The 22,760-nt window shown below is 40.0% G+C and overlaps 1 protein-coding gene across 3 annotated transcripts in view; it reads right to left on the bottom strand.

Annotated features, from left to right (window-relative positions):
* Window positions 1-20,801, bottom strand: part of LOC143863532 (protein Iojap, chloroplastic-like) — a 53,229-nt gene extending 32,428 nt beyond the window's left edge. Inside the window, exons 1-5 of one of the 3 annotated variants that reach the window (XM_077374244.1) lie at window positions 20,406-20,801; window positions 20,183-20,320; window positions 3,763-3,904; window positions 2,639-2,777; window positions 2,256-2,344 (exon numbers count right to left, since the gene is read on the bottom strand). In XM_077374244.1, the coding sequence (XP_077230359.1) occupies window positions 2,256-2,344; window positions 2,639-2,777; window positions 3,763-3,904; window positions 20,183-20,320; window positions 20,406-20,648 (751 nt within the window). In that variant the 5' untranslated portion in view covers window positions 20,649-20,801. The remainder of the gene's footprint in view (window positions 1-2,255; window positions 2,345-2,638; window positions 2,778-3,762; window positions 3,905-20,182; window positions 20,321-20,405) is intronic. The other 2 variants (XM_077374227.1, XM_077374235.1) reach the window with 2 other exon arrangements.
* Window positions 20,802-22,760: the final 1,959 nt, after the last annotated feature.

Here is a 22,760-nt window from a genome sequence, read left to right as displayed (position 1 = left end):
GCTCAAAAATCCCACAACGTTTCACTCCAACGTTTCCCTTATTTTCTTGTCCTCCATCCCTTCTCATCCTCAATTCACCTTCTTTATTCTTATTTTATTTAACAGAACTCAAATGAAATTGTTAGATAACTACATGGTGGAAGAAAAAGAGAGAGATGATGAGAGAAAGAGAGACAGAGAAAGCGAGAGAGAGTTAAAGCCCTCTCCACACGAAAACACACACACACACACACATATATATTACAATGACCAAAATACCCTTAATGAGGTGCATGTATGACTGGGCAAATGTGGTAGAGGTGGGCTATCTGCCTCTATCACATAGGTGGACAAGCTCCCCATATTCAACACAATTGACATGCATAGAGTCTGTAGCGGCCGATGTAGCAGGTGCAACAGGAGCAAGGGGGGAACCATCAGAAGCAGCAACAGAAGAAGTAGTAGAGCAGTATGGGCGAAGCTCTGGCTGTAAATCATAATAGTAGTCAACATTGTGGCCATCCATACGACAGTGGGTATAATATCGAGACCCACGACCATGACCTCCCCTGAATCACGACCACACGAATGATCCATAACAACCGTCGGCAACCATAAAAATAATGCCACGAACAACTAACAACAAACAACCCCCAATACACGCGAAGGCAACACTATTAGCCCATTATCAATCCACGGATAATAGGAATGTCATAAAACACCAAGTCGCAAAGAACATCATAAGACAACCAATAATTAACAATGACTGAACAAATGGCAACCAACAAGCAGGCAACAGTGAGCAACACCACCACCACCAACAACCACCAAACAACAGCCAACAATTAATAAAAAAAAAAAAGAACCCTCCACCAGAAACAACACCTAATCACAACCAACCAACGACCACCATGAACCAACACCACCAACTATCACCAACAAGCATTAACCAATCCACAATCAGCAACAAATCTACAACCAACACCACCACAATAATCATAACCACCGAACAATCACAAAGAACCAACACCACTATCAACAATCATCAACCAATCCACCGCCGACACCGAGCACCGAGCACCACTAACAACAAAGCGAATAAGCAACGATCACCAACGAACCACCAAGACCATAAAATCAAATCACCAACAACAGATCAACATAAATCCACCACGAGATCGCCAACGAAAGACCCAACAGATGATGTCACCACCAGTACTACCAGCTACAACCCAATTACCACCAACAACACAAGTAACGAGGTACAACCGATAACTACCAAAGCCAACAAAAAAATCGCTCAGACATTTCATCATTGGCATGCACTTATATCCAATAAATCCACGACGGATAATTGCTAATATAGCCACCAAAAAATCACTGTCAAAGACACCAAGACGAGGTTCCGGGACAAATAAAGGGGCAAGGATACCCCAAAAACATAGAAGAAAGGGAGTAGAACCACCAACCAACGTCCCGAAACCAATGATGTAAAAAAGAAAAATAGAAGAAACAAGTTTAGAACATGAAGAAAATAGGATTTATGGACTGATTTGAGAAGAAAAGAAGATTTAGGGACGGATTTGAGAAGTACATGACAAAATTGCGGGGTTTAAAAGAGGGTTGGATTGTGTGAAAAACAAAAAAAAATATGGTTGGATTGTGTGATTGGAAGAAGCAAGTTAGCGTAGTGTTCAGGCAGCAAGGGATGTGATTGAGAAGAGGGGTTCGAGTGGGTTAGGGTTCGTTGAGGCAGCAAGAGGTACGAGGGGTGCGATTGAGGCATCATGGGGTGCGATTGAGAAGAGTGGGTTAGGGTTAGGTTTCTTCCAGGATGAGAGGTTTGATCTTACCTTGAAGCTCTGATACCATGTTAGATGACTACATGGTGGAAGAGAAAGAGAGAGATGATGAGAGGAGAGAAAGAGAAAGCGAGAGAGTTAAAGCCCTCTCCACACAAAAAAAAAAAAACACACACACACACACACACACACACACACACACACATATATATATATATATATATAATACACTGACCAAAATACCCTTAATGTGGTGCGTCTAACAGAAATAAACCTGTTTACGTAACTCAAGAAATAAGTTAATTTGGTAACAAAACAAATATAGGGGAAGCACGTGTGCTTAAATGACCATTGATATTTCAAGCAGTAATCAAGATAGGCAACATGGGCAATTGTATTTTATCTACTAAAAGAGGAACATGCATACCATCATAAGATCAACTGTTTGCTATGGGAGAAATATGGACAACTTACCAAAGTCTAGCAAGGTCCATGAGTTGGGTTTGGTGTCTCCAGTTGCAACTTTCTCGAACTGCTTCTCAGCTATATCTCTTATTTTTGACCTACATATCACAGGAAAATTTCAATTAGACCTATATTAATAAGCTAAGAGCTCAAGACCACTTTTTCTTTTTGCTTGCCAGGCAATGAAAATAGGGTATATATAAAGATAGATCTAAGGATCATAAACATAAGAACCGTGAGAAAATCACAAAACACGTCTTCCTGCAAATGGACAAAGGAACCATAAAAATAAAATATTCATCTAAAATGGCTCACATTTGCTTTCTGCAATAACCAAGTGCAACAAGCAAATAGTCATACAGTAATAAGTAATAAGGAACTGAAGGACATACCCCATAGCATCAACTTGAGGGCGGGAAAAAGCTGTTGCAATAATGAAAAAGCGAGTCCAGTACACCAGAGGCTTCACAAAGAGGACACGGATATCTGCAGCCTTCACTTCACTTGCCACCTTTGCCAGGGCAACAGCAACTGGAAAAGGAGGATTGAACAACAAATTCTATGTATTATGTACCATCAAGCAATAAGCAATATATGTTCACAACAAAGGAAAATTAGAAAAGAAATAATCATGATCCATAATTATATCTTAAGTTGACCGGAATATCCTTATCCATGGTAATCTTGTCAGGGCTACTGACAGAGACATTAAAACCAAAGATGACCTTTTTTTATATGTATTAGCATTCTCCTGGCATCTTCAGAATTGGAATTAGCTTAGTTTTTAGTTGAGAAACGGAACAAAAAACAGATAGAGCTCTTTATTTTGATGCAAGAGAAGGGTTCAATAGAAAATGTATTAAGCTGATCGAAACCACCTATATCAATCATGCTTAGCAATTATTGTGCAATCAAGAAAAACATACCCAGAGTTTGTGAATTGGTTCCATTGAATCAGTTTGTCGTCCCTGGACCCTATGGGTAAAGAGCATTCCACTTCTAAAAAATGACCTACTAAATATGCATGCCAAACACATGTCCATTTGGAAAAAATTTAGGGCTAATATGGATATGAACTCTAATTGGATTGTGGGTACTTTGTGTATGTAAAATTGCAATCTAACTGCACCCAAAATCCAACTAGATTGCAAGTTTAATTAGAAATTAGACCCAAAATCCAGCTAAATTGCAAGGTCACACAAATTGCACCTAAAATTTAATTAGATTGCACATGCAATGTAGCCCTTAATGCATCTTTTTCTTCTTTCTCTATTATTGGCACTCTATGTATAGGATTGTTACAGTTTCATTGGACGCCAAATAAAATGGATGAATACAGATTTCTATGTTTTATAGTTAGATGACTAGTAGTTCCACTGTTATAAATTTATGGTTTGTATGTGCTCTGATCCCTCTTTCTCATTGTCGATTTTATCATTGCAATGAAAAAAAAAAGAATATGGAAAAAAAATCACATATTCATATAGACCCTCCAGTAAGAGTGAGTTGGACTTACAGGAAAGGCTTTCAGCATCATCATCTGCCTCTGCACTTGGAGGCTTTTGATCATTTCTTCTGAACACCACCTTTCCATATTTATCAAATAAATCATCAAACATTTCATCTGTATCTCCATTCACATTCTGCAACGACCAGAGCTTAATTTGCATCATGAACATAGTGCTTCAGAACTCAGAAGCTACCAAACATACCATCAATGGTAACAGAATTACAGATAAATGTTACATTGAGAATAAATAGATCATCAGTACGACATTTTCAAAATTATCTTAAAAATATAAAAAATGTTCCATCAAAAAAAATATATAAAAAATGTTTTTCAAAAGAAACTTCCTATTATGTGAAAGAGTGCCTTTAGGTTATTCGAAAGACGATTTTTTTTACTTGTAAAAGACAATTTTATGAAAGGGTGTTTTTCCTTCATATCTTTATTTTCTATAAAAGAAGGCTAAACTGTGTTTGGTTGCACAAAATCCCAGCAGCCATTAGGATTTTGTTTGGATTTGGGATGCAATTCCTAGTTTGGTTGTCAATATTGCATTAAACTTCCCGGAGACTCCTTGGAATGTCTCTTATGTAATTATTGCATGTCTGCTAAGGTGGAATTCTTGTCCCCTCCTTGTAGCTTTCAAACCAAATTCTCCAAAAAAAAGGTTGAATTATGCTTGAAAAATCTTGGGGATGGTGCTTTTTCTCTCTTTCTCTCACTTCCTTGTATCTATCTTTCTCTCTTTCTCTCTCTTCTCTCTGTATTTTTTTTTTTTTTTTTTGAATGGTGAAAATTTCATTAAAAAGACAAAGAAGGTCAAGATATACACAAGGCAGGAGAGAGATATACAAGAAATATACAAGGAAGAGATGATTGAGGAAAGTCAAGGAGGAAGATAATCAAAAAGCTCTAGGGACTCCAGTAGAACAACTCCCTTACCCAAGTTATCCGCCACCCCATTGGCTGATCTTCTAACGTGACGGAAAGAGATGTCATTAGCGCCCGCAATGTCTAAGATCTCATTGAATAAGTCTGCAAACGGCCAAGGAAAAGTGTGGGAACCAGATAGCCACCGAATGACTTTAAGGGAGTCACCTTACTCCTTAACACGGTCAACATCTACTCCTATAGTGCCCTTGTAAGCCCAAGGGTTCTCATACTTTCACCCAACTTTTGATGATTAAGAAACACAAATTGATTAGGTCAATAGGACTAATAAGTTGCCTTGAGTGTTATGTTGAAACAGGAAAAAGACAGTACATTACATTACACAACACATTGCATGACTTGGAGATCCATGTAGGACACTACTTGATGCAACTCAATCTTGATGGGAGCAAGCTCAAAAGGACATTTGATGGAAGATCCTACAAGACGAAGTGGAATTTTGAAGATCTCAACCAAGTCAAGCATCGAACGGAGCATATTGAAGATCATGGTCAAGAGAAGACTCAAGAGTCTGGATACGACCACAACATACTGCCCACGCAAAAAAAGAAACCCTCGGCGGGCAAGAAAATTTCCAGATCGAAGCAGAAGGAGACTCAACTTCGCTACACACCAAATGTTGATAGAAAGATTTAATAGAGAAAAATCCGGATGAACACCAAAACCATACACGGGAATCAACCCCCCTCCTCTTAATATAACACCCTTCAATCAAAGACATCACCTCAAGGACTGAATTCAGCTCTCTATCAAAAAAGTTTCTTCTGAACTTCGGCTTCCAAACCACTATCGACTTCACCCTCTCAAAGCAATCCGCCACCCATGCCACCTTTTGAAAAGACACCAAAAACAGATCAGGGAATAATACCCTAAGAGGAACTGCCGAGCACCACGGATCTGACCAGAAACGGATTCTATCCCCAACATAAACCTTAAAGTGAATACCTTTGGTAAATAAAACCTCAACCTTCAAAATATCCCGCCAAACAGTTAGACCCTTGAACTTAAAATTAGCCATAGTACACCAATTCCCCTCCCTCAACCCATATTTGCTCCCTATTACTTTTACCCATAAGGCAGAGGGTTCTGACCCAAACCGCCACAGCCACTTTCCCAACAAAGCCGTGTTAAAGCCTTTGATTCTCCTTATTCCTAAACCTCCATTTTTCAAAGGGAGGCACACAGAACTCCATTTAACCAAGGGAATTCCACCAGAGGAATGAGAACCACCCCACAAAAACCCCCTTTGAATCTGTTCAATTCTAAGCACTACACTCACAGGGCATTTGAACAAGGAAAGAAAATAAGTCGGATGTTTGATAAAACTGCTTTGATGAGAACCAAACGCCTCTCAGCTCTATGAGTAATTGAATTCCAAAAGAGTTTATTCGGTCTTCCCACCCCCAAAGGAAGGCCAAGATAAGAAGCAGGCAGAGAATTCAATGTACACCCCAGAATCCTTGCAAAAACAAAAGCTTCAGAAGAAGGAACATTTATAACATATAACCCTGACTTCGAAAAATTAGATCTTTGACCCGAGACCATCTCATAACACCTTAAGACAGCTTTAAGATTCAATATCTGAGAAAACACAGGGGCACAGAATAGCAACGTATCATTTGCGAATTGAAGGAGCGAAACCTCCACTTTATTGCTCCCAATTAAGAAACCTTCAAAAGACTCAACTCACTTCCTTTTCTCATAAGCCGGCTAAGAGACTCCGCAACAATCACAAAGAGAAAGGGGGATAGAGGATCCCCTTGCCTCAACCCCCTAGATGATTTGAAAAAACCTTTGGAAGAGCCATTAATGAGAACTGAGAACCAAGCTGAAGATACACAAGTTCTAATCCAACCTCTCCACCGAGAACCAAAACCCATTTTTCCAAAACTATAGTCCAGAGAATCCCACTCCACCCGATCGTAAGCCTTTTCCATATCAAGTTTACACAAAACCCCTCCTTCACCGCTTCGCCTGTAGGCATCAATAGCTTCACTTGCGATGAGAGAACAATCCAGAATTTGTCTTTTATTAACAAAAGCGCTTTGACTATCTGATATTATTGAAGGAAGAACTAATTTGAGACTATCCGCCAAAACTTTTGCCAATACTTTATATAAACAACCAACTAAACTTATCGGACGAAATTCTGACACCTTTGAAGCCCCCTCTACCCTTGGGATTAGGGTAATAAAGGTTGCACCAGTACCTTTGTCAAGAGCCGGCCCTTTAAAAAATTCTTGGAAAAATCTCATCAGATCCGATTTAACAACTTCCCAACAAACTTGGAAAAAAGCCAGACAAAATCCATCCGGACCAGGTGCTTTATCTTTAGCCAAGGAGAATAGACCTTTCATGATTCCCTCCTCAGTAAAAGGGACTTCCAAGTTTGCGGCCTCCCCCAAACTTAAGCTATCAAACTCAACCTCTTGCGGAATAGGGTGAAGAATATCATCAGAAGAATACAGAGCCTTGAAAAAGCTAAGAATTTCCGATGTAATCACCTCCTTGTTCGTAACTCTTTCCCCTGCCAATACCAGAGATTCAATTCTGTTCCTTCTCCTATGAGCACTAGCCATAGCATGGAAGTAGGCAGTATTTTTATCGCCCTCTACAATCCACTTAACTCTAGATTTTTTATGCCAAGTTATTTCTTCCTGAAGCAGCAAACCCTTATGTTCTTGGCTGACCCTTCCCAACTCCTCCCAATCCTCCTTCGAGGCCAAACCACACTCCCCCAAAGCATTTAATTCTAACATACGATTCTCCAGCCAACGCTTCCGCCCATGGTCTAGCATCTTTTTCTCCTTTACCCAAGCTTTCAATTTTGCCTTAACATATCTCAGTTTGTTACCAATAGCTATGTCAGTTGGGCCTACCGATTGACAAGAAGACCACCACCCCCCTAATCTCTCCTCCATCTAGAGAGACTCCAACCAAGTACTCTCAAATCTAAAAGGAGATGGACCCCACGATTCCATTCTAGGATCTAATAGAATGGGACAGTGATCAGACACCATATGAGGAAGCGCTTTCTGAAAAACCTCTGGAACGAATTCCAACCACTCCCCAGAAATCAAGAATCTGTCCAGCCTACTTCTACTCTGACCTTTGACCCAAGTAAAAGATGCACCACCCAAGGGAAGATCAACCAACTCATTGTCTGCTATAAAATCAGAGAAAACCTTCATATTATTATTGACTCTATTACACCCCAACCTCTCCCCTACTTCCTTAATTTCATTGAAATCACCCCCAATACACCAGGGATGAGAACAACTCTCTCTTACCTTTACCATTTCCTCCCAAAAAAGATATTTTTCTGCTGTTGTAAAAGGACCGTAGACTCAGCCATTCAGACTTATCCACCACCTTTTGAAGAGAAACTGATAAAGAGAAATCTCCAGACCACACCTCCTTACTAGACCAACTAACATTATCCCAGGCTAACAGCATACCTCCGGAAGCCCCTTTAGAAGCTAAGAAAACAAAATCCCACTCTTTTTTAAAACCCATACTTCTGATATCCAGGCTACTAATGGAGGCCAATTTTGTTTCCTGAATGCAAATTACCTCTGGCTTCCAAACTTTTAACAATTCTTTAACCTGTAAACTTTTCTCCTGGGATCCCAAACCATTAACATTCCAAGATAGTATCTTCATAATATCACTTAATTAGTGGAAAGCTTCCCCAATCTAGCATCTGAAGATCTTCCTTTCTTCTTCGAAAGAATGCTCTTCCCACAAGATCCTGAATCATAATTAATATTTGATTTTAATCTAAGTAATTCCCTATCCATTCTTCTCGAACTAGATTCAGCAGACCCGTTAGAGCAAGGATTCCTACCAACATCTCTTTGTTCCGCTTCCTGTATTTCAGCTCTATACACTTCCTCAGGACCCGCAAAAACCAACCCCAATTTCTTACTTATGCACAAGGTATGATCAACCATGTACTCAACCATTTCCTTTCGAAGGCTCGACACAGGGACCATCCCACAAATTCCACCAGGATGAGAGGACGCCATCAACAGAGAGGATGATTCCAACTGACTACAGATACTCGAATTGAAATTATGATTGACTCCCCCAACAGAGATCCTGACTAAAAATAAAAAAGGAGACTCCCTATGAGAACAAAAAATACAATTCACCAAGCCACACAGACCATTAAGGTCAATCAAAAGTTTATTAGGGCCACAGAGCCAAGGAAAACAAAAGCCTCCCTTAGGAATCAAAGAAAAGGTTCGATCTACACCAGCTTGCCCAATCAACACTTCACGCGAAGCCCATCTCACCAAATTAACACCGATAGACACATCAACGACCTCTAAATACCCCTCCTCTACCCGATCCTCCTCAAAAACCAGGCAAGCACTTATTCCACTCGCTAGGATCTTAACATGATAGCTTTCCTGAGTCCGAGATTGGCTTAAGAATGACAAAGAAAAAATTTCAAGGTTATCACTACCAAAGACAGCGACCTGGGTATCTTCTCCAGGGGAGCAAAAAATCAGCTCCCTCTCATTACAAGTAAGGTGATACCGGTTAGAGCTAACCTCAGAGTTTAAAGCATTGGACTTCTGTAAACCAAGGCCCAAATCAGCTTCCGGGAAAACCCAAGTCATAGGCCCGGTGGAAAAGTCAGATGGGGACAAAAAGATCTGAGTCTTTTCAGGCCCACTCACTCTAATGCCAGAAATTAAAGTGGGCTCTATTTCCAAAGCGTCAGATAGAGAGTCGTTGGGAAAGACCAAGCTATGGCTTCTTCACGAGGAGAGTGCAGATATAATATCTTCAAAACTATTAACAAAAGAAGAAGCGGGCCCCACTCTAGAAGAGGCAAGACAGTCAAAGCCACACAAGCTCCGCCACCTGTAACCTTCTGGAGACCCCGATTTTTTAATTTCAAAAAAACCGCCAGCTGTTCCTGTGCTAACTTGCACACTATGCTGCGCACGATAGTTCTGGTGACTAAAATGCGCCGACTCCACCATCCCTGCCACCCCAACAGAGACTCCATGCTCGGTCTCCAAGGTTTGAACTCCTTCGATGACAGAAATGCCATTCAATACATTAAAAGGATCATTTACTGGTATTAAAGGAGCTTCATCTGCTTCTTCTACATAAATCTCTTCATTTCCAAATATTGAAGAATCCCCACCCTCTTCAATCCTCTAGAAGTTGTCTTCCCAGGAATATCAAATCCCACAAAGGAATTGTCACCTTCTTCTTCTACTGATTCTTTTGAAGCAAAAACCCTTCTGAGGGTCCCATCAAGAGATACTTGAATCGAAATCTCCTTGCCCAGGACTCCAGACGAGATTACAAGAATACGCGCTTTTTCATAGCCATTTCCAGCGAAGCATGAAGGGTCCACTTCCACAATCTTACCGATTTTTTCCCCAATTCGCCTGAAGTTATCCTCACACCAAGCTTCTGACGGAACTCCTTCAAAACTCCACCAAAAAGGGTCGCCTTCTTTTGGAAATTTGTCACCCCAAACCCTAAGGTCAACAAAAGGAGAGTTCACTGCATTCTTCCAGCACAATATTATCTGTGATCTGTTTATCCCTCTTGGAATGGAAATCTGAACTTCGAGTTCTGCAATTTTGTAGACCACCACCCCCTCCATCATATTACTCTTCCGAGATAACCAAGACTCCAAAGCCACCAAATTCCCAGACCAACCCTCGCAAAGTTTTCCCCATAAGCCCATATCAGCGTTGCTGATCGATTTAAGAGGAACCACCTCAATATTAAATGCCATACCTTCCGAAGTGGAGGGGTAGATCTTCTCCACACCCGAAGCAACTATTGGATTTTCCATAAGATCATACCCGGGCATCTCTTTCGACTTGCCTTCTGATTGAGAGGAGAAATTAAAATCCAAACTTGACCAGAACTTGTTACATTTCCAGCATTTCACTCATTTTCTGAAGTTTCTAAAGCCACATTTACAGCACCTCCAATCCCCCAATAGCCCTATCTTTCTTCTCCTGATGACACTTTCAAATCGTCTAACATTTCTGCTTTTAACATTAGACCACCCAGAAGCTACACCAGAATCCATACCTCCCACCCGATAGCCACCTTCAGTGCCCAAAGGAACCAAATTAGCTCCCGACGCAACTGATTTGCCATTACCATACCCAGCTATTGACTCTGCTTCCACTCTCCACATTTCAGACAGACCACACAAGAAACCTCCCAACAAAATCAAAGAGATGTGCAGACCCCTACTTGGGGGAACTCCCCCAGAGTCCAACTCCGATACCCACAACGACACAGAAACGGAAAATGAAACCGATGCAGAAACAGAGACAGAAACAGAAGAGGAATATGAAGAACCCTATGTATACGAGGAAGAAGACACAGCTTCAGAAACCTCAGAAACCGATTCAGAGATAGAGGAAATCCTGGCTGAAGCGGGAGTGGCCTCAAGAAACAGATACCAGTCCACCACAACCACGATTGGAACTTGCCGGAGAAGAGACCCCTCTCCTCTTCCTCCCAACTCAGAATCTCTCCGAGCAGCTTACCAGCCATCAAGCAATTGCCATCGAAGAAGTCCAGATCGCCCTCCGAGTCCCATGGTATTCATAGATCTTTCAACAGATTCTTCAAATTAGTTATCTTTCTTCAATCTCCTTTAGCTAGGGTTTCGACGCCTATCTTTCACGATCCATCGATAGTGTAGCAATTTCAAAGGAAATCTGTAACTGTTTACAGAGATTTCAACCGGTCACCGTTCTGGTACCACTTAACTTGAAAAGGTGAGTCCAAAATTGGCTGATGAAGATGGGATCTAAATTGGCTCATTTTAGACTATTGTTGTGCCACATTGAACATCTATTTGAAAAATCCCTCTAAGTGCAAAATCACACTACTATGCACTTAGCATCCACAAATAAAGAGCTTAACATGTCAATACTTTGCTAGAAATAGGTCAAACATGTCTCACACACTACATCTAGCAACCGTTCACTGTTCTGGTACCACTTAACTTGAAAAGGTGAGTCCAAAATTGGCTGATGAAGATGGGATCTAAATTGGCTCATTTTAGACTATTGTTGTGCCACATTGAACATCTATTTGAAAAATCCCTCTAAGTGCAAAATCACACTACTATGCACTTAGCATCCACAAATAGAGAGCTTAACATGTCAATACTTTGCTAGAAATAGGTCAAACATGTCTCACACACTACATCTAGCAAAAACTAACCAAGAACATCCACATAGAACTTCAAAGGAAATTTATGTCACTCAAACCGCTTCAGCTAAAATGGAAGAAAAATAGAAATAAATTTTTAGATATCCTCACACGGCCCATGGGACAAATTTACAAGCATATCATAATCTCATGAAAAAGGAAAAAATAGGAGAAAAATGAATAAACCTCGAATTCCCTTGAAAAATATTAAGAAATTGAAAACAAGGGAGTGGCGATCAATCGAGCCTAGGCAGGCGATCGCGGAAGTTCGCGAGACCATAAATAAAAATGAACAGAAGCGTCACGGCGGACGACCACAAGACCCCGGTTGACCACGGGCGTCGAAAACTGTCGTTTAAAGACCTTCCGCGATCCATTTTCTATCTTCCGCGGCTCATCTCTCACCTAGGGTTTTGTGTGTTCACCCCCAAAGCCTATTTCGACCAAGATTCGTCAAGATTAGGGTGAGTAGATAAGATCAATCCATCAATCTCACTCCATTTCTTGTTCCCCTCATTCTCTTCCATTTTCCTCTTGAAAAATCGTTTTTGTGTTCCATTCTCTTCATTTTCCACATTTCCTCTCTTCAATCCCTAGATTTTATCTCTCTCTTCTCTTTTCTCTCCTTTCTCACTCGAATCCAAAACCCCCTTCTCATTTTCTCATTTCCTTAGAAACCCTAACCCTAAAATGGCATCTTCAAGGAAGACACTTCCACAAAAGGAAAAAGAGCTAGTGTTGAGCAAGAGGAAGAGGTATTCCCCAACGAACACTTCCTTACCAAGCAAGCAAAGAATAGATTCAAGGCAATCATGGATAGACCCGTTATTTCTGGGAGCAAAGTGATTCTCACCGACTTCGAGAAATACGATCTCGTCGACCTCTTCGTGTATCAAGGATGGGTAATTTTTCTGCAACATAACTCGTTAGTTTTCCCTGAGTTAGTGAAATATTTTTATGCAAACCTTGTTGTAGCACATGGTGGAGTTGTGATGAACACCTATGTTGAATCCGAATTTAGTTTAAATATGGCACAATTTTGCAACTATATCGATGTTCCTAATGAAGGAAGGAGGATTTTCTTTTGGGGAAAAGATGATATTGAAAATTATTATACAAGAAAAGAAGTTTATGAGACATTAGGAACCGATCCACCTACAGGAGAGAAACTAAATATCCAGGCCAATAAGATGAAGGATCAGGCTAGAGTGATTCATAAAGTTGTGGCCTACAACATTACCCCAAGAGCCAGAAACTTTGACGTTGTAAAACCTTTTGAAGCTCTCATGATCCACTGCATCATCAAGAAAATAAAGATAAAGCTCGGATATGTAATTCTAGGATATATGGATGGGGCTATAAAGAGAGGTTAGGGAGGATTGCCCTATGGGATGCTCATTACAAAGTTGCTTAGGTATCACGAAGTGGATATGACAAATGCCTTCTCTAGGAAGCCAGATCCAGTTCTTAATGCTACCACGATAATTCAAATGGGAATCAAGGATACCCCAAGGGCTGGTAGCAGTGGAGGTGGCCCTAGTGTTGTACCTGGTGATGAGATAGATGAGGCCTTGAGAGAGCCCAAGGAGCAGGCTCAGGCTGAGCAGCATGAGATCCCCACTACTGGACATCAGAGATCATATGAGCAGCTTGTCAGGGATATGGGGTTCTTGAGGACAGAACTAGACAACCTCGGCCACTGATCATTCTCAGTTGATGGAGGTGCTAGCTCCTGATGAGAGAGCCAGAGCGGAAGAGCATGCCGAGCTATTACAGGCTATTTCAGGGAGTCGAGGTGTCAGATACTACACCAGGACTCCACCTCGTAACCAGCCTCCTCAGTGATGGGTGTACCTGAAGGAAGGTTATTCCCTTCCGGCAAGATCGCTATGCGCAGCGGAACAAAAATCGCATAGAATTTAAAATTTTCTTTTGATCTTGCTTTTGCCCAAGATCCTAGAGTCTAGATTAGTTAATTAATTTAATCAAACATAAATAAATACCTCTTTGAAGAAGAAATCAAGGAATCACGCTGTTTGATCCACTCCTCGAACGGTTGCGATCGTTCTAAACGTCGCAGACCCCGCAAGTTGAACCGATGGATTCTTTTTCTTTGCTTAGACTATTGTGGATGTGAATAACTCTTATTCACCTATTTAAGGTCTGATCTAATCAATACCTTTGTTGTAGAGAATAGAGAAATTGATTTGAAGCCTTTCTCTTTGAAACTATTTCAATTGGAAGACAGATAGAGAGAGAAAGAGGGAGGAAGAGATGGAAAACTATTTTCCAAAGGGGGGAAGCAAGGGAGAAAGAATTTTTGAGTATTCCACACTTGAAATTTCGTTCTCCCCTCTCTTTTATATAAAGTAGAGTTTTGGTTTGATAAATCCTTGTTTCTCTCTCCCAATTCCAATCCAATTGAGAAACCGACTTGAATTGAGACTCTTCGAGTGAATGGGACTCTCCCAAACCTCCAAGGCTATGTGGGGACACTAAAGATACATGGGAGAACATGTATGGAGGCCTCCCTCCAGCCCTTGTGGCCTTATCTCATAAGAGTTGGTGTTGAAAACAAATTGCTTGCTTTGTAGATCCTACAATTTAGCAATTCTTATCCAACAAGGAGTTTGAGTGCAACTCAAAGTCCTTGAGCAATTGACTCTTTTCCCCAGCTCTCCAACTGATTTAGGAGTGTTGTGGACCCCACAAACCTTATCCAAATGTACAGCCCTATCCCAATTCCCAATTCCGTTCCAATTCCATAACTTTTGCAAAACCGGTTTGGGAATAACTATCCTCATTTGGATTACACATTATTATGATAATTATTAATCAAATTAATAATACATAATAATGTATAATAATTAAATAATTAATTAATTAATAATTTAATCGATTAATAACTCACATCTAATGGGAGTTATTTCGGCTCCAATTTGTCTTCGAAAATTTTCTTACTGTCTTTTGTTACTTTCCTAACAAAGACATATATATATATATATATATAATATATATATATCAACATATATATATATATATTTAATTAATATCCACATTAATCTAACGGATCATATCCGTCCGTGAAATTACATAAAATGCGGAACCCTGATTCATTTGGATGTTCCCGGGTCATTCGAGTTGTGAGTGGGATCGTCGCAGGGATCCGACGATCAATCCTACAGAACCCTATGGAGGGCCCCACTGCGATCTCGTTCTGTAGTTAAACTACACTCGCATTAGGTCAATGGCCTCCATCGAAATGTAACCCTGAAGATGACCGTCAGATCATCTTACCCCTAATCACATCATGTATGTGCAAGTCCTTTCTTCGTAACCACATCTACTGAGTTAAGTCATACGGGAGGTGGACACCATTTACCCCTTGGCCCACTCTTAGTATACCATTTTGATCAAGTAGTGTTCGGCCTCCAAATGCATCTGTAAAATCCTTTGAAAATAATTCAATGTTTCATAAGACTTTCCGATAAACGTTTTATCAAATCCGCCTGGCCAGGCTATAATAGGCCTACCGCTTTGACAAAATTGTAGATGTCAATCCCTAAATTTTAGGGCGAAGAATCTCTTGTTGAGTATCACTATTGGTCTGAGGGTTTGCTCTAGAATATAGCTCTATCCGAATGTGACTCTAAAAATAGAATCACTATAAGATAGGCTAAGACCCTAGAACGAACCGGCAGACCAATAAGATCCCTCAGGTCTAAGGACTTGTAAAGGGTCCTGTCTGGAAGAACGACTTTATACTTTCTTGTCCACAATTTGTTCTTTATTTGATCCGGTTCGGTTACGCGATCTAATTGTCGCACCCACTCTTCTTGCTTAGGGTCCACTACCCAGATGACCGAGATAAGTCACCTCACGTCACGTGCATGTAGGCAAGATTGGTGCTAGTTGTATACAGAAAGAGATGTCCAGTCTCTTTCCCAACTAGGAACTATTAAGGCTTGCATAGAACCGAGATGCCATATCTCCTTGCTCCCTTGGATCTATGAATCCTTTGAGCATGGCATTTCTACTATGCTACCTAAGGACGAACATGTGTCAATAAAATAAGCACATCACATAAATACCCATTCAAGTCATAAAATAAATCTTTATTAATTAGAAAATGTCATTCTACTGGCTTTCCAGGGCATATACTCTAACAGTACCAGTACATTTTTTAGTAGCAGATACACTATAGATTGCTATGCCAAAGATGGAATGATATGTTGCTGCTAGGTTATCCAGTTCTTTCAGCTTCTTGCGCTGGATGGGCGTTTGATGATGGTAAGTTAACACAGACCATGTACCTATATCAGACTGTTAAAGTATAAAAGATAAATAACGCCTTTCTCTAACAGCTTAAGCTATTAGAGAAGTTGGTAAGTTAATATGGTATCAAAGCCAAAGGTCTCGAGTTCAAACCTCCCGGATAACAAAAATCCACATGCGATGGTCTGCCCAAAGTGGGACCACATGTGCCACGTGTTTGCCAAGTGGGCCACACGTGCAAGGGAGTGTTAAAGTATAAAAGATAAATAACGCCTTTCTCTAACAGCTTAAGCTATTGGAGAAGTTGGTAAGTTAACACAGACAATGTCCATATTTCATATCATATGTCTAATTCATTCATCTCCATCAAATGATAACACTTTTCATTAGTAAATTCAAGAGAATCATTAGCCCTAAGTGTGATTCTTGAGCTTCACTTTGTTTACATCACACTTCATATAGGATGGACATCCACATGAAAATCTTCAAAACATAGTTATCTTGATTCTCAAAAAAAAAAAAAAAAAAAGAAAAAAATAAAAAAATTGTCTTTCATGCATTGCCTTCATAGTTCTTTTACTTTCTCCCATGATAAGGCCTATAGACTAGTATAAACTGTTATATCTCACAAGTCTATAGATATCTTAGGGTATTTATTACACCCCTTCCATATTTCACCTCGTATTTGAGCTATAAATTGGTTAAAACCTGCCCTTTTTGGATGAATGCCAAAAGGGGGAGAAATATTGTGAATTGATTAGTAGTCCTTGTGTCATATGCATATCCACATTATATTTGTTGATTTATACTTGTGCATATGCTTAGGGGGAGGATATTAGTCTTTATTTGCCTAATTTATTGATCCTCCTATCTTCTAATAAATTTGAGTTTATCATCATAAAAAACGGGGAGAATGTAAGCCCAAGGGCTCTCATACTTTCACCCATGTTTTGATGATTAATAAACACAAATTGATTAGGTCAATAGGACTAATAAGTTGCCTTGAGTGTTGTGTTGAAACAGGAAAATGAAAGTACGTTACATTACACAACACATTGCATGACTTGGAGATTCATGTAGGACACTACTTGATGCAACTCAATCTTGATGGCAGCAAGCTCAAAATGACATTTGATGGAAGATCCTACAAGATGAAGTGGAATTTTGAAGATCTCAATCAAGTCAAGTATCGAAGGGAGCATATTGAAGATCATGGTCAAAAGAAGACTCAAGAGTTGGAAAATCCGATTATAGGTTGTATCTCTAACACTCTTGATGTTTCTCTACCAAGGCACACTCTCTTGGGACCCCCCCAAAAATGGTAATTTTTATGTCCAAGAGATAACCCAAAAGGATTGCAAAAGAAACCCGGAAAAAGATTTGAAAAACACAGTTTTTGCAGTCGGCGGTCGACTGACCCTAGCACCCCAGTCGACCGACCCTTTAAAAGGTGAAATATAAAACTGGTCAGAAACCAATTGGCGGGCGACCGCGACAGGCTCGGTCGACCGCGATAATCAAAAATGGAATTTTAACATCTGACCAGAACATGGCCCGTGGGCGCCGCGATCGACTAGGTCGACCACGGCGATAAAGAATTTGAAGTTTACAAATAGCGCCCGATAAGGCGCGGGCGACCGCGACACCCAAGTCGATCACCCCTCTCTGCAAAATAGTCGTTGGGCCTTCTACACTGTTTTAAAGAGGACTCAGTTTTTACGGTTTTACCCTACAACAGTTATATCCTTTCTAAGGCTATAAAAAGGAGATCTAAGCTCTATTTTAACTATGAAAACATTTTGAAATAGCCTAACACCCACAAATCTAATTTGCTATCATTTTTGGGTTTCAAACATCTCCCTAAACATTTGTGCCTTAATATTGATTTCATCCAAAGTGTTAGACTTAAGAATTTCTTGCTTATCTTTGAGAGAGTTTGTAGTGAGCTTTATTGTGTTATTTGCCTACTTAGAGGCTTTTGTGAGCTTAAACTTTCTTCCATCATTCATTGTATTCGCGAAGAGAAGCGGTTCCCTTTGAGGCAGTTTGCGAAAAGGGTTCTTCTTCTTGGAGGCGGTTTTGCTAAGAGGAGAAATCACCCTGGAGGCGGTTGTAAAGAGGTGATAATCCTTGGAGGCAGTTTGTACAAAGGGGGTTTGTCCCTTGAAGGAGTTCGTTGTAAAAGCTAGGAGATTCGGCGTGCGGAATCTCATTTTAGTAAAGGTAAATCCCAAGGAAAGACCAAGTACTTGGGTAGTGGAGTAGGTCCGTTTGTGACCGAACCACTATAAATGATTGCGTTGTCTCATATCTTCTTCCTCCTTCTTGTGGTGAATGGTATAATCTAAACCCTATTTTCATTATTTGTGTCAATTGAACAAGGGTTAGATTCATAATAGATATTTGTAAATATTCAACTATTAACTTTAAAAGTACACTTAACTAGGGAAAAATTTTAATAATACAATTCACACCCCCCCCCCCCCCGCCTCTTGTGTTGCCTATTAGATCACTTGCCTATTGTCATATAAGTTACGATCGTAAATTGTAATAGATCTAGAAACGTGAAAATTCTAGATTTCTGATGTTCACATTCAAATCTCCAGTGATCTAATCTTAACAAAATGGCAAAACTAGATCTGGAGATTGGCATTCCCAGGTAGAAATGGTGCCAAACACCTTCCATTCGTATAACCAAGCCACGTATCCATTCGTTTGGTTATGAGATCACCTTAACAGAGCCAATTAAGGTCCTAGGCTTTCTTCTAGGTGGCAACTCTAGATCATGTATTCATTGGTCCTACATGGGTAGCCCGGGGAAAGAAAATGGGGCGAATATAACATTTGCTTCCTATTAAATATCTCTTTTGTTACAAGGTAGATTGAAAGTGAAGTGCCCAGTCACAAGATCATCCAGCATTATCTCATCGTATATTGGGAAAGGAAATTTGTGAGGCAGCCAGTGGTGAGGGCTGAGGTTTTCCTCTCAATCCAATTCCTACAACCATGCGTACGTTGGCATCATCGTCTTCCTCATGTACCTTTTCTTTTGCTGCCACTGCCGCCCTTCCGCAAATCTCTCCAAATCCACCGCCCTTCATAAATTTCTCAGGGAGGAGGAGGAGCTCTTCAAACATTCGCTTGCTCTCAATCTCAAACTACCGACCTTGTTTTCATCTCTTGAATTGTCAGAGCAGGCTTGATTCCGTAAGTAGAAATTCCTGCACATTACATCTTCTTTTCCCCTCTTTCCATTTCCTTCCGCTTATGCTGCTTTCATGGACCCATAACTATTTCTTCTGTTTCATTTGTATCGATTCATCAGTCTTTTTCTTAGTAAAACAAATGCGAAAAAAAAAAAAAAATTCAATTTTTGGGTGGATGTCTATTCGATTAGTATTCCCCAATCACTAATTTGAGATTTTTGGGTTTTCCTCCTTCCACTCGTCAGATTGTTGGAAATTGGATATTTGTTATTGTTCTGTTTTTAGCATTTTTGTGGCTGGAAAGTGTTACATTTCTCTTTAGGATTCCTTAGTTGTAGGCATCCAAAGATATGAAATGATCTCTCTATGTTTTTATCACTCTGAGTTTTATTTGTTAAAAGGTAGGACTTGATATCTTTAGGAATAAATGGATTGTTATCTTTACAAGTCTAGATGCTTCTATGGTTAGAGTCCAAGATATCTCTACAGTATCTTTAGTAGTAGTTGAGTTGGATGGTAGTTCGGATGTAATATGTGAGTAAAAGGATGGGAAATGATTGTAAAAAGGATCTTTGGAAAAAAAAACAAACGGTACTTCTATGTTCTTCCAATTTCCTTTGAGGTATTTATTCATAATTCTTTCTGAAAGCCTTCCAATCTAGTTTCTCTCTTGTTTGTTACAAGATAAAAGGTACTAATCAACAAACTCAGTCCAAATGCAGAAAAGAAAAATAGAAGAAAGAAAAGCATGTCTTTAATAGTCTCAAGTTAAATAAACTTACCCTGGCTCTTCGTAGTGGTTCAACGTCTCTGGAGGCAAATAGTCCGAACCCATTGGGCCCTTCCTTGAATTCAACACCGTAAGCTTGAACACTCCGAACGTACCCTATTCTGTCGAAATCAGGATCCGCTGGCTCTAACTACTAACAGGAAACCATTCCCACATCAATTAAAAACAAATCAATGAGAATGTTGAAGAAAAGGGGACAAAATAGAGATGGGCACCTCAGAAGGTGAATCTTCGACTTGGGGAGGTTCAAATAATCTAAAGGGAAAGGTCTCAAGAGGAGCTTTGATGGGTCTAATGTTCTTCCCTCTTTGTCTGTGTAAAGGGTTGTTGGGCTGTGGCAAGCAACTATTTGTGAAGCGCGAGAGCTGTTTCAAATCAAGAGGAAGAAGAAGAGGAACGTTAACCTTATGGTTGAAGAGGATGGAAGGAGTGGGGTGACGAAAAGGCAGAGAAGCCATAGAAACAACGTAGGGTTTCAAATTCGCATGCCCTTGTTTACTCTCTCAAATTTCCATTTCAGTTGTCGGAAAACCTTATCTACGCCCCTCTCTTCCAACTTCCTCTTAAGATGGCACCAAGGCAATAGGGAAATGAAATGAATCCTCAGCCCCTTCTTTCAATAATGGCACTCTTTACTAGTGAGTAAGGGACCTGCTTTTTGTCTCGAAGAAATTGGGGGATTTTTTTATTTTTTTTAACGGTAGAAACAGGGGGTTTAAATTTAACATTTTAAGGGATTTGCTAGCGACGATCGCAGTAGGCATTTTGCTGTTCGGTTGTTCCATGTGAGAGAAGCCATGCAGGCTCAAATTTTGTCTTATTATTTTAATTCATCTGAGGTGGATGCTCTCACATGCAAGCCCCACGAAATGCCCTCTGCGATGGTTCCTAGCAAATCCCACATCTTAATTTTGGGCATTATAAATTCGGCCCCTTAGAGCACGGTACGACCTTTTTACCGGTTATGAACCCAACCCACAATTAGTAGTCTCTCTTCTCTCACAACCTTCCGAGACTCTCTCTTCTCTCTCTTAACCTTCACACATTCCCTCAAGGCATAATGATAATTTCTAACCCGCCTAACCTGAAACGCAGTCAAATCAACGGCACAAAACTAACCCTTTAGCAATCCTAACTATCCACACCTGATCTCAAATATTAAACCCTAATAGGTGAGACCTCATGGACCAATCATCTCCTTAACGAGAGCACCGTACCAAATCTCCATCTGACCAGAACCGCAACATCACAATCCCATCTAGCCTGCCCTAGACCCACACAATATACACCGAGATGAACTGCTCTAATCCCAAAGAGCCCCCATCCACCCTAGCATGCACTTGTTCATTTGTTGAGCAAACTGATATTTTGCAAAAGTCATTTTCTAAAATAAACATATTTAATTACATAAATAGATTTAGAAAACAACTCGCAAAACGATTGATAAAACCCGATAAAAATGCCGCGGCCGATAAAGATAAACAAGTGCACGCCATAGCCCAGCCAATGTAAATATCATGGGATCTTCCCAAACCACATGTGTTAGAAGGGTTGTATAACCCCCGGCAAAATCACTGTGCGCAGCGGAATAAAATCGCATAGTTTAACAATTTAATTCAATTCTGCCCTTGGCCCAGGATTTCTAGGAACTAGATTATATTTGATGATAAGATAAATAGATAAAATCATACTTTTGTAGAAGTTACCACGAAGAAGATCCTCTGCTTGATTTACTCCCCAAATCGTCACGAACAAACTTTTCTTCTCGAACGCCGCAAGTTGATCCGATGAGATCCGTTGATTTTGCACAAAGGGATAGAACAACTCTTTTTCTAATTAAGGATCTGATCTAAATCGGATCTAATGGATGGGATTATCTCAATCCTATATGGAGCTTTAATGGTGTTGAATAGAAGTAATGGAGAGAGAGATGTAGAGAAACATTTTCACTTCTTGGGAGGTTTTCCAAAAGCAATTCTCTATGCAAAAAACAAACGTCCATAGCTTTTAAATAAATTTACAGTTTGTGTTTGTTTTGCCTTTTTGAAAACCTATAATGTCTTACTTAGATATTATCCAACAAAAGTTGCAAGTTTTTAAAACTTGTAAAAACTTAAAACCCCTAACGTTTTTAACAATTTTGGCATGCCCAATATGGGCGTGTAGCTTTTTCCCATAAAATTTATTTATAAATAAAACTCCTAAAATATCTCCTATAAGATCTCCCCTCTTTATCTCAAAGGAAAGAAATTTCCTCATACAACCAGTATTCATTTTTCTTTTGTTTTTTATAATAATATCTTTTCTATCTAACCCTTAATAGTTGGACGAAATTCCAAATTTTTAGGGCACTTTGACTAACAATATGCTATTCCGTATAAGTCCAACTGCTTTCCCAGCAATGCACCAGTAGGTCGAATTGATCACAACCGCATGTTAGCATGCCAAAGTAGCGAGCATTAGACTTCAGCTTCCTACCTATGGAACCGGCTCCTCATACACGGTTCTACGTAAAAGGGATTAATCATGCACCTGTAGGTAGTGGTCTCTAGCACGTGTCACACCCAGTG

This window comes from Tasmannia lanceolata, unplaced genomic scaffold (genome assembly GCF_043159265.1).
Source record: "Tasmannia lanceolata isolate RefF3 unplaced genomic scaffold, GAP_Taslan_0.1 ptg000003l, whole genome shotgun sequence".
In the NCBI taxonomy this organism is placed as follows: Eukaryota; Viridiplantae; Streptophyta; class Magnoliopsida; order Canellales; family Winteraceae; genus Tasmannia; species Tasmannia lanceolata.
The sequence above is the reverse complement of the archived record's forward strand: the minus strand, read 5'-3'. Positions and strand labels throughout refer to the sequence as shown.